The sequence below is a fragment of the Raphanus sativus genome, chromosome 5, assembly GCF_000801105.2.
Source record: "Raphanus sativus cultivar WK10039 chromosome 5, ASM80110v3, whole genome shotgun sequence".
Classification (NCBI taxonomy): Eukaryota; Viridiplantae; Streptophyta; class Magnoliopsida; order Brassicales; family Brassicaceae; genus Raphanus; species Raphanus sativus.
Window position 1 is genome coordinate 26,555,470 of NC_079515.1, and position 11,146 is coordinate 26,566,615.

General features: G+C 36.2%; 3 protein-coding genes across 6 annotated transcripts; 1 reads left to right on the forward strand and 2 right to left on the reverse strand.

Annotated features, from left to right (window-relative positions):
* Nucleotides 1-523: 523 nt before the first annotated feature.
* LOC108858631 (uncharacterized) lies at nucleotides 524-3,255 on the forward strand. 2 transcript variants are annotated; one of them, XM_056986366.1, is made up of 5 exons: nucleotides 525-806; nucleotides 920-1,038; nucleotides 1,142-1,260; nucleotides 1,340-1,420; nucleotides 3,119-3,255. In XM_056986366.1, the coding sequence occupies exons 1-5, from the start codon at nucleotides 569-571 to the stop codon at nucleotides 3,129-3,131; spliced, it is 570 nt and encodes a 189-aa protein (XP_056842346.1). In that variant the 5' UTR covers nucleotides 525-568; the 3' UTR covers nucleotides 3,132-3,255. The 2 variants fall into 2 exon arrangements, with proteins under 2 accessions (XP_018488028.2, XP_056842346.1); XM_018632526.2 differs by lacking the exon at nucleotides 3,119-3,255 and having other exon boundaries at nucleotides 524-806; nucleotides 920-1,017; nucleotides 1,340-1,473.
* A 13-nt stretch (nucleotides 3,256-3,268) lies between these two features.
* LOC108856546 (rhomboid-like protein 15) lies at nucleotides 3,269-6,420 on the reverse strand. Of its 2 annotated transcripts, none has more exons than XM_018630379.2 (13): nucleotides 6,263-6,420; nucleotides 5,566-5,731; nucleotides 5,100-5,403; nucleotides 4,977-5,009; nucleotides 4,796-4,887; nucleotides 4,635-4,708; nucleotides 4,457-4,551; nucleotides 4,304-4,373; nucleotides 4,033-4,214; nucleotides 3,912-3,954; nucleotides 3,764-3,823; nucleotides 3,613-3,687; nucleotides 3,269-3,514 (listed from the first exon to the last, which is right to left on the reverse strand). In XM_018630379.2, the coding sequence occupies exons 1-13, from the start codon at nucleotides 6,284-6,286 to the stop codon at nucleotides 3,509-3,511; spliced, it is 1,224 nt and encodes a 407-aa protein (XP_018485881.1). In that variant the 5' UTR covers nucleotides 6,287-6,420; the 3' UTR covers nucleotides 3,269-3,508. The 2 variants fall into 2 exon arrangements, with proteins under 2 accessions (XP_018485881.1, XP_018485880.1); XM_018630378.2 differs by having other exon boundaries at nucleotides 3,764-3,829.
* Nucleotides 6,421-8,092: 1,672 nt separating this feature from the next.
* LOC108857332 (uncharacterized) lies at nucleotides 8,093-9,646 on the reverse strand. Of its 2 annotated transcripts, none has more exons than XM_018631311.2 (5): nucleotides 9,210-9,646; nucleotides 8,964-9,122; nucleotides 8,806-8,887; nucleotides 8,507-8,718; nucleotides 8,093-8,383 (listed from the first exon to the last, which is right to left on the reverse strand). In XM_018631311.2, the coding sequence occupies exons 1-4, from the start codon at nucleotides 9,552-9,554 to the stop codon at nucleotides 8,561-8,563; spliced, it is 744 nt and encodes a 247-aa protein (XP_018486813.1). In that variant the 5' UTR covers nucleotides 9,555-9,646; the 3' UTR covers nucleotides 8,093-8,383; nucleotides 8,507-8,560. The 2 variants fall into 2 exon arrangements, with proteins under 2 accessions (XP_018486813.1, XP_018486812.1); XM_018631310.2 differs by having other exon boundaries at nucleotides 8,093-8,349; nucleotides 9,210-9,645.
* Nucleotides 9,647-11,146: the final 1,500 nt, after the last annotated feature.

An 11,146-nucleotide genomic window follows, 5' to 3' on the forward strand; every position in this document is an offset into this window, starting at 1 on the left:
TGAGCAAGAGTTACTATTGGTAGCGCATGCGAGGTAATACATACCAGCACGACTAAACCATGTACTCCCTCCGTTTCATATTATATGTCGTTTTAACCTTATGCACACAGATTAAGAAAACATTTAATTTTACATATTTCCAAAATAAAAACACTATTACCAATACACCTAACCATGTATCAACCAATAGAAAAATAGAAAATAGAATATTATCAATAAATTTTGCATTGAAAACCGAAAACGACACTTATTTTGAAACACAAAATTTCCTCTAGAACGACATATAATTTGAAACGGAAGGAGTATGATATACGTACACTGAAAATTCAATATCGAGAGCTCCCTCCACTGTGAATTAACAATTGTCTACGTTGGGAACAAGACACGTCTCCAACACAAAATGAGATGTGTCCATCCATAAACATCTGTTTGCACTCTTTACCTTCCACCTAAGCAGTATACACACTAGCATCACGTGACACACACACGGCACAACATTTTATACATATCAAAGCGTAGTGGCTAAATCCGAATAATAGTCAATTTTGAAAAAACGTAAGGACAAAAAATGGAGGAGACTTATGTCGATGCGGTTGGTGTGGACACGGCAACCACGGAGACGACGGCGAGCTCAAAGAACAAAAGGAAGTTGAAGGTAGTGGTTGCGATAGATGAAAGCAAGAATAGCTTCTATGCGTTGGAATGGGCAGTGGAACATCTCAAAGATGTTATGAGCGCCGAACCCGGAACCGGTCAAGAAGGCGGTTTACTTACGTTGGTTCATGTTAATCCATCTGGTGCAACCGGTGCATAAAAACAACAACGATTCTCATTGTTTTTTTTTGTAAACGATTCTCATTGTTTTTATTCGCTTTTAATATTTTGAATTATTGAGGGTTTTTTTTCCGAAAACTCGTAGCTTCGGCGACAGATTCAGTTCCTGAATTAATGAAGAAAGCAGGAATACAGAGCACCAACTTGTTCGCACCTGCATTGGAGTTATGTCGTGCTAAAATGGTTGGTGATCTGAGAACATGTGTATGTTTACATACCTCCATCCACAGAACAATAATATACTAACATCTTATGTGCTGACATTGGATGAACTGAGAAGACCATTTAGAGTTTTTGGGTTATGTAGGTGAAGACGGAAACGATGATATTGGAAGGAAATCCAAAGGAAATGATCTGCCAAGCGGTCGAGCAAAATCACGTGGATCTTCTTGTTGTTGGTAGCCGTGGACTTGGCATGATCAAAAGGTTACAAATCTTTCATTTTTGTCTAAATGGAACAACTTTATGGTCAACGGTGTTCAACATTTTGTTTGATCACATGCAGGGCCTTTCTAGGGAGTGTGAGTGACTACTGTGTTCAACATGCGGAGTGCCCAGTTCTCATCGTGCGACCACCTAGAGATACCTCGACTGGGTAAAGTATTTTTTTTTTTTTTGAAAGAATGTTAAATTTTATTCCTCAAAAAAAGCCTTTTTACAATGGATGCAACCTTTAGTCTAAGGATAACTCAACAAATAAAACCCAAAATCAGAGCAATTCACACTCTTGTACGAAACCAAATCTGTAAAGTATCCTCCATTCCTTTAACTCTATTCGTTCTCAGTAAACTGAGCTTGTTCCTCACACCCTTATCCATCATCTTCTTGATCACATTCACTGGTGTAATCTTCTCACCATGCCTTACTCTGTTTTTCTCCCTCCAAACTCCATACATCGCTATATGAAAAGCATATCTCAGGCAAAATAACTTCTTCCTATCCATATTACGCCCCTCAGCAATCAAGTGAGTGATAGCAGACCAAGAATTTGTAAATGAATTACCCATAATTCCCTTAGCGAGACTTTCCCAAATCTTGCCTGAATAGTAGCATTCAAAAAACAAATACTCTCTGTTCTCCCTCGCATTTTTACACAGCACACAGCTATCATCTATTCCTGGATTCCAAACAAAGACTCTGTCCATAGTAGAAAGCCTATTAAGATTAGCCAACCATACCATAAAAGCAAACTTTGGAGTTGCTTGGGAGAACCATACTCCTTTTGCCCAGACACATTTCTCATTCTCTTCTCTAATAAGCCACCAGGTCTCAGCAGACGAGAAACTGCTCTTGAATCCCGACTCTCTTCTCCACAAACTCACATCTTCCATATCACTATTTCCATTATTCTCCAAACTTCTCAACTTCATTTCTATAGCATTTAAAATCTCTGCTCTATGCCTTCTTCTCCTACGAGTTTTATAGACTGCTTCTTCAACTGTGGATTCTTTTCGGATACCCAAATCGATAAAGCCTCTATCACCCAGAAGATCATATAAGACTCCCCACTCATTCCAATTATCAAACCAGAATGAAGTATTACGCCCATTTCCAACTTCCTTCTTATAAAAACTTCTCCCAATCTCTCTCAACTTAAGCAACTTCCTCCACATCCAAGAACCAGTTTGAGTTTTCTCCTTCACTTCCCAAAAGCTTCTCTTCTTTAAAAGATTATCTTTTATCCATTTGCTCCAAAGAGAAACCCCTGTTAACAACCTCCAAATAAGCTTCAACCCACAAACCAAGTTAACCTCCTTAAGAGCTCGAATACCCAAACCACCTTCTTCTTTTCGTTTACAAAGATCACGCCAAGCAACTTTTGCACCTGTAGTCTTTAAAATAGGTCCAGACCAAAGAAAAGCTGCACAAAGCTGCTCAACCTCCTTCATACATTGGCTTGGAAGTCTAAATGCAGCAGACCAAAAATTGATAATACTCATTATTACAACTTTGATCAGCTGCAACCGACCTGCATAGGATAAGCATCTTCTAGTCCAAGTGTTCATTGTGCATCGGATTTTCTCCACCAGTGGTTGATAGTCCTGCCTCCTCATTCTTTGAGTCATTAAAGGTAAACCCAAATACCTCACAGGAAGAGTTCCTTTGGCCAAAGGAAAGTTCATAAGGATCCTAGACTTCTCTTCATCTGATATCCCCGCCATATATATCGTGGACTTCTCAATGCTTATCTTAAGACCCGACCAAACTGCAAACTCATCAAATACTGCCAAGGCACCTTCTATAGACTCTTTTGAACCTTCTACAAACACCATAAGGTCATCTGCTCGACTGGGTAAAGTAGTAAGCACTAAGGGACACAAAAGCTAGTGAGGACATCCAAGTCATGACTACTTTTATTTTATTCCGTTTTGTATGAACAAAAATAAAAATGTGTCATTAAACAATTTGTTTTCATTGTAATTGCAATCACATAGTCAACCAAACCAAAGCCGAACTAATTCATTTTAAGTTTTTCTGCAAATAAGTGAGGTAGCATTGCAACAAAAGCGAAACTCAATCCAACCATTCGTTTGTATAGAATCTAAACCGGAAAACCGGTTTGATTATCTGGTTAAACAGGAGCGCTATACAGTTTCTAAATGCAAGTAAAACATGGAATGAGAGACGAACGTTACAGTACACTCCAATGTAATACTTTGCAATTTGGTATGTGTTAGCCCTGCATGTCACCAAGGTAAATGACTTCTTAGTTAGTATTTGACTAAAGTCAAAAAGAGGTGTTAAATACTATAGAACTTTGATTCGGACAAGTTTTACCTGTTGGCTCATTAAGATCTCCACAGCTACGTTTAGATCGTCATCTGCAGCAGCAAGTGCAACCTCCACTTGTGTCTGAATCAAAACCCAGATATTTTAAGACATGCTAATTTCGCTATATGTTATGAAACTACGAATCAAACAAACGTACCCTTTCAAAGCCCATGGCAACGAGTTTCTGGATTTGTTCTTCAGAAGCACCAACACGACCCTGCGTCTAACAGTCGAATAAGGAAAAAAGCTTCTAGATGCCTTGAAAGGGCTTGGCCTGAGGCGAATATCTAAGCCTAGGAACTAACCTGGGATTGAGGTAGGACTGCTGCATTTGCTATTGGCACCTGCCTGCAAAAGGTTCACCAAAATCAGCTTAGGTCAAAGGAATGATGCATAAGCTGATAAGTCTATATAGAAATCAGATACCTTGTGGTGGGGATTGGCTCTGGCATGCCAGTCACAGTTGCATCAGAAAGGCGGTCTGGAGTGTTATCTTCCAATAGTCTAGCATGGAGGTTTGGGTTTGTTTCTCCAGCTGGAGGGGTTAGATCACGGGCAGTACCGCTAAGAGTTCTACCTCTTCCCGGAAATCTACTATCCTCAGAAGACTGCAATTGAAGTAGTATGGTTAAATCATATATGTGACCGCATTCACCACATCAAAAGGAAGTGGCAGGTAAAGTTAGCATGAACGTACTTGATTAGATGCTTCCCTCTGTGGCAGCCATGAAGACAAGGATCTCCACGCATTTCCTGTAGAGAAACCACTGTTCAAAGAACACTGTCATTACAATGTTATCTAGGCAAGCAGTGTCTTTTTTTTCGTATGGAGTTAGAGGTTGGTTCGCACCTGGATGTCGTGTTTTGTACAGAATAAGTGGGCATGTAACTGGAAGGATTTCCACCAGTGCACATAATGAATTTGGGTCGCCTTACACAGCTAGCCTGGAAAAGACAGAGAATCTGAATGAGTGACGAGAGACATGTTTATTGCAGGTTCGAGAATACTGATGTTCAAAAATACTTACCATCCATGAGGCTGACTCAATGTTGGAGAAAAATGAAGAGCCGGGCATCAAGAAATTGAAAAGGCCATAAGAATCTGAAATCCGAAGTGGCTAACAAATTAGCTACCAGAGAAACTCCAGGTTTAGAAACCCAAGGCAATGAAAAGGGTAAAACATCGTACATGCAAATCCAGACAAGATGCCACATAGGTGACCAAGCAGCGAAACATTTGTCATGAGAAGCTGGAATGCAATCAATAAGATCCATGGATATCTGCAAATGGATAGAAATTTTACATCATATGTGCAACAAGGAAAGTAAGTGGACAATTAGCAACCCGACAAGGAAGACAATAAACTTACAGTTTAGCGGGCACGTTGAAGAGACCAAACACACTGCAACAGAGAAAGACAGATATTTGAGATGCCTCGTGAATACAAAGGATGTGCCAAAAGTTTATTTAAATAGGCATACAAAAGTCTTACCTTCTAGAGGTGACTCCACTGAGACTTGTCTCTATGACAATCATTGAGAACAAGATTCCAGAGAATCCAATCGCGCACTCATTCATGAGATGGTCATACTGATAGAAAGGGTTATATCCCGCCAACGATGCTATAAGAAGATGCAATACGGCATTGGTCGTTGCCAGCAAAATAGTCAGGTAAAACAAGCGGACAGATCCCATGATTCTCTCCAGCTCGGAGCCCATAGGAACCAAAGCCATCATGTTGAACATAACATGAAGCATCGATCCATGGAATAAAATGGCCGTGTAAAACCTATAAACTGCAAAACAGATAACGGTATAAAAGGATGAAACAAGAGAAAAACAACCACTATCAACGGAAAAATGTAATGTAATCTTTAGTGACAACAGGAATACAAAGAACCTTGAAAATATTGTGTTTAAGAAGATAAGCCTTAATACTATGAGTAATGAGAACATACCTTGAAACCGCGATAGAATTGCAGAGGGTAAGAAGCAGACTTCGTAGAAAGTGTCGTATCCAGTTAAGAGGCAAATCAGGTAAATGAGCCCGCAAACCACAACCACCGAAGAGGTGAGGAAAGGTATAGCATTCCACCATTGTGAAACTCTTGTTTGAATCCCAGCCTAGAAGAAAATAAGAACCCACAACAAATCACATATAATGCAACACCTTTACTAGTTAATAACTAAACATTTGTCCCCATTTCTCCTTAACTAAAAATAGAAACCCTGATTTTCTGATTCCAGAAAGACCCCTACTAGCTTATTATAACAAAACCTTGTTCTAAACCTCAACTTGGCTAAACATAGAAACTTGATTATAAGTTTCCGCAACTTAAATATGTTAATTAATCTCAGATATCTTTAAATATTCAAGACTGATCCTGAGCCACAGTGGTTTATAGTAAAGCGATGGTGCTTTCATAGTCACACAGGTTGAAGAGCTACTGAAACACCCACAAACTTGGCGGGATCAATTTACAAACTTAGTTAATTCTACAGTTAGAACAGCCATGCGTGTGGATTTCAGCTATCAGCCATAGCTCGTTCATTAGCAGAGTTTCCTCGGGAATCAATCAAACCAAAACCTAGGCGATTTCTACTGAAGATCAATGAAAATTAGTTGAGTGAAAGGGGGAATACGGTAGATCCTACCTCGGTAACAATGTTCGGCCTCATCTTCCAAGTCGCTACGAATTAGTCCCCTTCTCTGCTCGCTGATTGAGTGTATTTGAAATTTCGACGACGACCATGGAAGGAAGGAAAGTAATCCCCCTTTAGACTCTTCTCGAGATCTTAACTTCTTCGCTCGGTTTATAATTTTGGTTTTCGCTAAATTAGCGTACCGGATCGAACCGAATCTTTATTTTATTTTTATTTTCACAACTGAAAATGAGAGAGAGAAAGAAAAATTGGAGACTTGGGCTTCGAATGGTAAAAGCGGTTCAAGCAGTGCAGATCAAGCGGATTAAGCGGATCAAGCAGGAGAAGTGCAGATCAAGCAGATCAAGCTGGAGAAGTGCAGATCAAGCAGGAGAAGTACAGAACATGCCGGAGAAATGCGGAACAATCAGAACAAACAGTTATTATAGTTTTAAATGAAAAAAATCCAAATAAAGTAGATTAAATGTTTAAAAGATTATAATAAAATATATCAAAGTATATAATATATAAATATAATATATAAATAACAAAAATTATTGCACTAATGATAAAAATTTAATGATATATATCTTCCATTATTGTTCATATTTCAATTATATTACTATATATTTTCATAATACATATCATAATTAAGTATATAAATGAAATATACATCTCTCTTCATAAGTATACATATTTAAATTATATTACCATATATTTGCGTGATACAAAATATACATCTCTTACATTAGTATACATATTTAAATTATATTATTATAGATATACATAATATATTGAAATATGTATTATATTAAAATGATTATTTTAAAAAGTAAAAACTATATGACAAAAAATAACAAGTAGAGAATGATAATTTTGTATTATTAAAGTTGTAAATAAAATAAAGTAAAAATATTATATTCATAAGATTAGATAAATATATTTTAAAGTTATATGTTGTAACAAAGTTATTTATTGACAAAAAAAAAAGCAGATCAACATCACCAAATGTTAGCGGATGAGATCTGCATGCAGATCTCCTGCTTTTTCCACAAAAAGACAACAAATATTGAATTGCATGCAGATCTCCCGCTTGAACTGCTTTTACAAAAAGAAAATAGTGAATGGTGAATGCAGTGCGGGAGAACTGCATGTGGCGGGAGAACCGCACTTGTCCCGCTGTTCCATTCGGACACTTGGAGATAAAGAGTAAACATGAAAACTAGACCATTTAGGGGCTGATTGGTTTTCCTGCTATCACCCGCAAACGCAGCTTTTGCGGTTCATAGCGGTTGTTGGCGTTTCGAAACAATCACAGAAAACACTACAAATCGTTTCAAACCGCTTCGAACCTCTTAAAATCAAAAGCTGGTTCCAGCTAGCGTTTGCGGTTACGGGAGGATAAATTTTTTTCTTTAAAAACAGAATAAATAAAAATAATACTAAAATATCTAATAAAAGTTTTCAATTGAAATAATAGAAATTGTAAAATATATTTATATTATATTTCAATTTATATTATAAAAATTCAAAACTAAAATATTTTCTATAAATTTTTAAAATTGAATAATATGATTTTATAAATATAAATTTTATATTTACCATATTATTATGATTTTTAATATTTTTATAATCACATAAAATATAAATATTGTTAAATTATTATTTAACAAATGTTGTGTTTGGTAGTTTACCAGTCATAAGAGTCCCGCAAACGGAACAATTTTTAACAGCTGTACCAGTCGTACAAATCTCTAGAAAACGCTTAAAACAGCAACCATCCACACCCGCAAACTCTCGTAACCGCAACCGCAACTGCTGCGGTTACACCAGTCACGCTCATACTAAAGATCTTTTTTGTGAATCACTTCACTTCGTTACAAAGCATTATAACCTTTTTGTAATGCAGTAAAATATCAATAACCCCAAAAAAAAAAAAAACTTCGGTATCTCAACAACAAGGCAGGCTTTCACCTAAACGGCGGCTGCAACAAGATACAGAACAAAGAAAGATAAAAACTGAAAACTTCAAGACCAGTTGACTTGATGGAAGACATGAGCCTTCTCCGCCACCACAAACCACTGTGACACCAGAAAACCTGACATGGTCCAAGCCGCTCATCATCATCAGAACTTAACATACGAAGAACAAATACAGAAATGGAAGATTAAGGTCTCTAATCGCTATGCTTTTGGTGATCAGATGGATATAGCAACAAACTTAACTCCTTACTAAAGAATAGTCTTACAACTTACAAGCAAGTCAACGTAGATGGTAGATGAAAAGATGGACAATCCACAAGTCGCAAACTAGCTGTCTTCTTCTTCTTCCAAGCCCCCTAGTCTGGTACCTGGATCATAACTTATAAACAGTCTAAACTCGTTTCCTAGTTTGCTAGAATGATGAGGCTTAAACACGCAAGGACGAACACCCAATAGCTCAGCCGCCCTATCTCTCTGCACATCTCCTGCACAAAGAGGATATAATAATAATTATCAATATCTCTCCAGAAGTGGGCTAGAGAAAGCACAAGTCATTGAATGTTGTAATGTACCTGTGAGAAGAAGTAACAAAGAATCCACTGGACTCGCCAGAAACGAAACCGTTTGAGTAACTCTTTCTAGACATTCCTTACTCTGTCAAGCATAAGCAAAATCAAGATCACTAATCTGCTTATTAGAAAAGTTTAAGAACTCGAAGAGACTTTTTTACCAAGTAGGGAGGATCTGCAACGATTATATGGAAGCAATGTTTAAGCTGAGGTGGCAAATCTTCAGGTTCGTTGTAATCATAAAAGGTGAACTCACTTCCATATCTCTCAAACCTCATATCGTACTCCAGCAACTGCACCTGTAGACTCGGATCCTTCTTCTGACTCATTCACAAAACAACAAAAGAATCGGTTTCAAATACAAATTCAGAGTCTTTCTTTATTAGAACCTGATGTATTTGCATTACCTTGAGATACACGTAAAGAGTAGGGCAAGCGATGCAAGCGACTCTGCAGCCCGAGAATCTGTTGGAGAGAGTGACCACTTCCTCGGCTACAGTCTCTGCGGTTTCAGGTTCGTACCAGAACTGGCTTAGTCTCCAGTCTTCAGTGACCAGCTCCACTTTATCTCCTCCGTCAACCGTGGAAGGTGGCGGCGTGACTGTGACGGTCTTGTTCTGGTCGGCTAGAAACTCCTGGAGCGCCGCCAATGCTTGAGAGCTCAATACTAACGGATCGTCGTCTTCTACAACTGTGTCTCGTTGAGACGAAACCTCGCCGTTGAGTTTCCGGAGCTCATCTTCTCCTTCCATTTGAGATTCGGCGTTCGCGATAAAGTCGGAAAGGAGAGGACTTTAACGGACACGGCTCAGTGAGTGTTTTAGGGACTAGGGTTCTTGTTCTGTTCTATACAGAAATTACATCAAAGTCCCCCAATGTTTTAACTATTTCTATAACGACATGCACAATATTCTAGTAGTGTTTATTAGTATAAAACTTAAATTTTAAAAACATTAATTAATTACTTTTTTTTTGCTAAAATTTGAAGAATTGTAGAAAATTTACACGAGTGTATTCAAGTGAGAATTTTAGGTGATTTATATTAAAACAACAAATTTACTATTATTCAAAATTAATTTTAAAATCTACTATTATTGAACTTGACATTTTCTAAAATATTCTGAAATACACTGTTATTGAAAATATTTTAAGTTGTAGAGTTTTAAAATTTTCATGTAATTTAGAGTATTTGGATGGTATTTGTTAGTTTAAAAAAATAAAATTCAAATCTCATGGTTTTATGTGATATTCTAGAATAGTAATTTCACATAAATATATGCAACTTACTGAAATCATATAAAACCCAATAAAAATCAAATCACATTAAATGTTAAATTGGATACATCCCCTTAGTGATTCATATAAAAAACATGAATTTACTTTGAAAACACACAAAATCAATGTCATATTTTATTATAAAATCTAAAAATTTATGTAAATTTAATTTTAGTGATTTAAAACAAATTTCATGTAAAAGTGGATTGAAACTCGTACATATGTTTCTTCACATATGAACCAAGATGCTGATTCTTCTACAATTTTTCTGAGTAATTTTAGTTAATTTGTGTGGTTTTATCTTTACAAAAATAGTTAAAGTTAGGGATTTTTGTTATAAAATGTTTTTAGAGGACCAAACTGGAAAGCTAAAGAGTTACGTATACTTCCAAAATATTTCTGATAAACGCCGTCAATTTAACAGGTCGAATAACAAAACTGCGTCGTTTGTGGTAGACCGGCAAGATTCAAATTAAGAAAAAACAGAGGATCCAACCAAAAGAAAATTACAATGCGATCGAAAATTCAGTATACATTTAAGTTAACTATTTTCTACACATAAAATAATTGAATAAGGACAATACAAAGGTTGTATCTAAAGAATTTAATCAATAACATAAAATCAAATATTCTTACTTTTACATTAAAATATGCATCAAATATACAAATCTAAAAAGCAAACTTAACTCTATAATTACTTAAATTTTATAGTAAATTACAGAATTTTTCACTGTATAGTTTGTTCTTCAGCTAATCTTTGTGGTTATGATTTAAATTTTAGCTTAATTACGTGTTGATATAAATAATGGTTTTTAGGACATTGATCTTCATTATTCATATCAGAGTGCTCCATTGTTGGCCTATATTAATATTTCATTTAATGTATAATATTCTAGCTAACTGTTTACAATTATAATCTATCAGATCGATTTTGAACTGTGGATTCAGCTTATTGATTTTACAAATAATATATTTGTAAATCACAACAATATTATCTATATAACATTTTTATAACAAAAAGATCTTAAAATTTCTAAGAATATTCTACTTCTTAAATTAAACTAACCAC

Excerpts from the sequence above, each read along its gene's own strand:
- LOC108856546 (XM_018630378.2), bottom strand. The coding sequence starts at position 6,286 with ATGAGGCCGAACATTGTTACCGAG. Across the intron at positions 5,010-5,099 it reads AGTGGAGTCACCTCTAGAAG|TGTGTTTGGTCTCTTCAACG; the intron begins GTAAGACTTTTG and ends TCTCTGTTGCAG. Across the intron at positions 4,888-4,976 it reads TTCAACGTGCCCGCTAAACT|ATATCCATGGATCTTATTGA; the intron begins GTAAGTTTATTG and ends ATCCATTTGCAG.
- LOC108857332 (XM_018631311.2), bottom strand. The coding sequence starts at position 9,554 with ATGGAAGGAGAAGATGAGCTCCGGAAACTCAACGGCGAGGTTTCGTCT. Across the intron at positions 9,123-9,209 it reads CTCTTTACGTGTATCTCAAG|AAGAAGGATCCGAGTCTACA; the intron begins GTAATGCAAATA and ends TGAATGAGTCAG. Across the intron at positions 8,719-8,805 it reads TTTGTTACTTCTTCTCACAG|GAGATGTGCAGAGAGATAGG; the intron begins GTACATTACAAC and ends CTCTTTGTGCAG.
- LOC108858631 (XM_056986366.1), top strand. The coding sequence starts at position 569 with ATGGAGGAGACTTATGTCGATGCGGTTGGTGTGGACACGGCAACCACG. Across the intron at positions 807-919 it reads TAATCCATCTGGTGCAACCG|CTTCGGCGACAGATTCAGTT; the intron begins GTGCATAAAAAC and ends GAAAACTCGTAG. Across the intron at positions 1,261-1,339 it reads GGACTTGGCATGATCAAAAG|GGCCTTTCTAGGGAGTGTGA; the intron begins GTTACAAATCTT and ends GATCACATGCAG.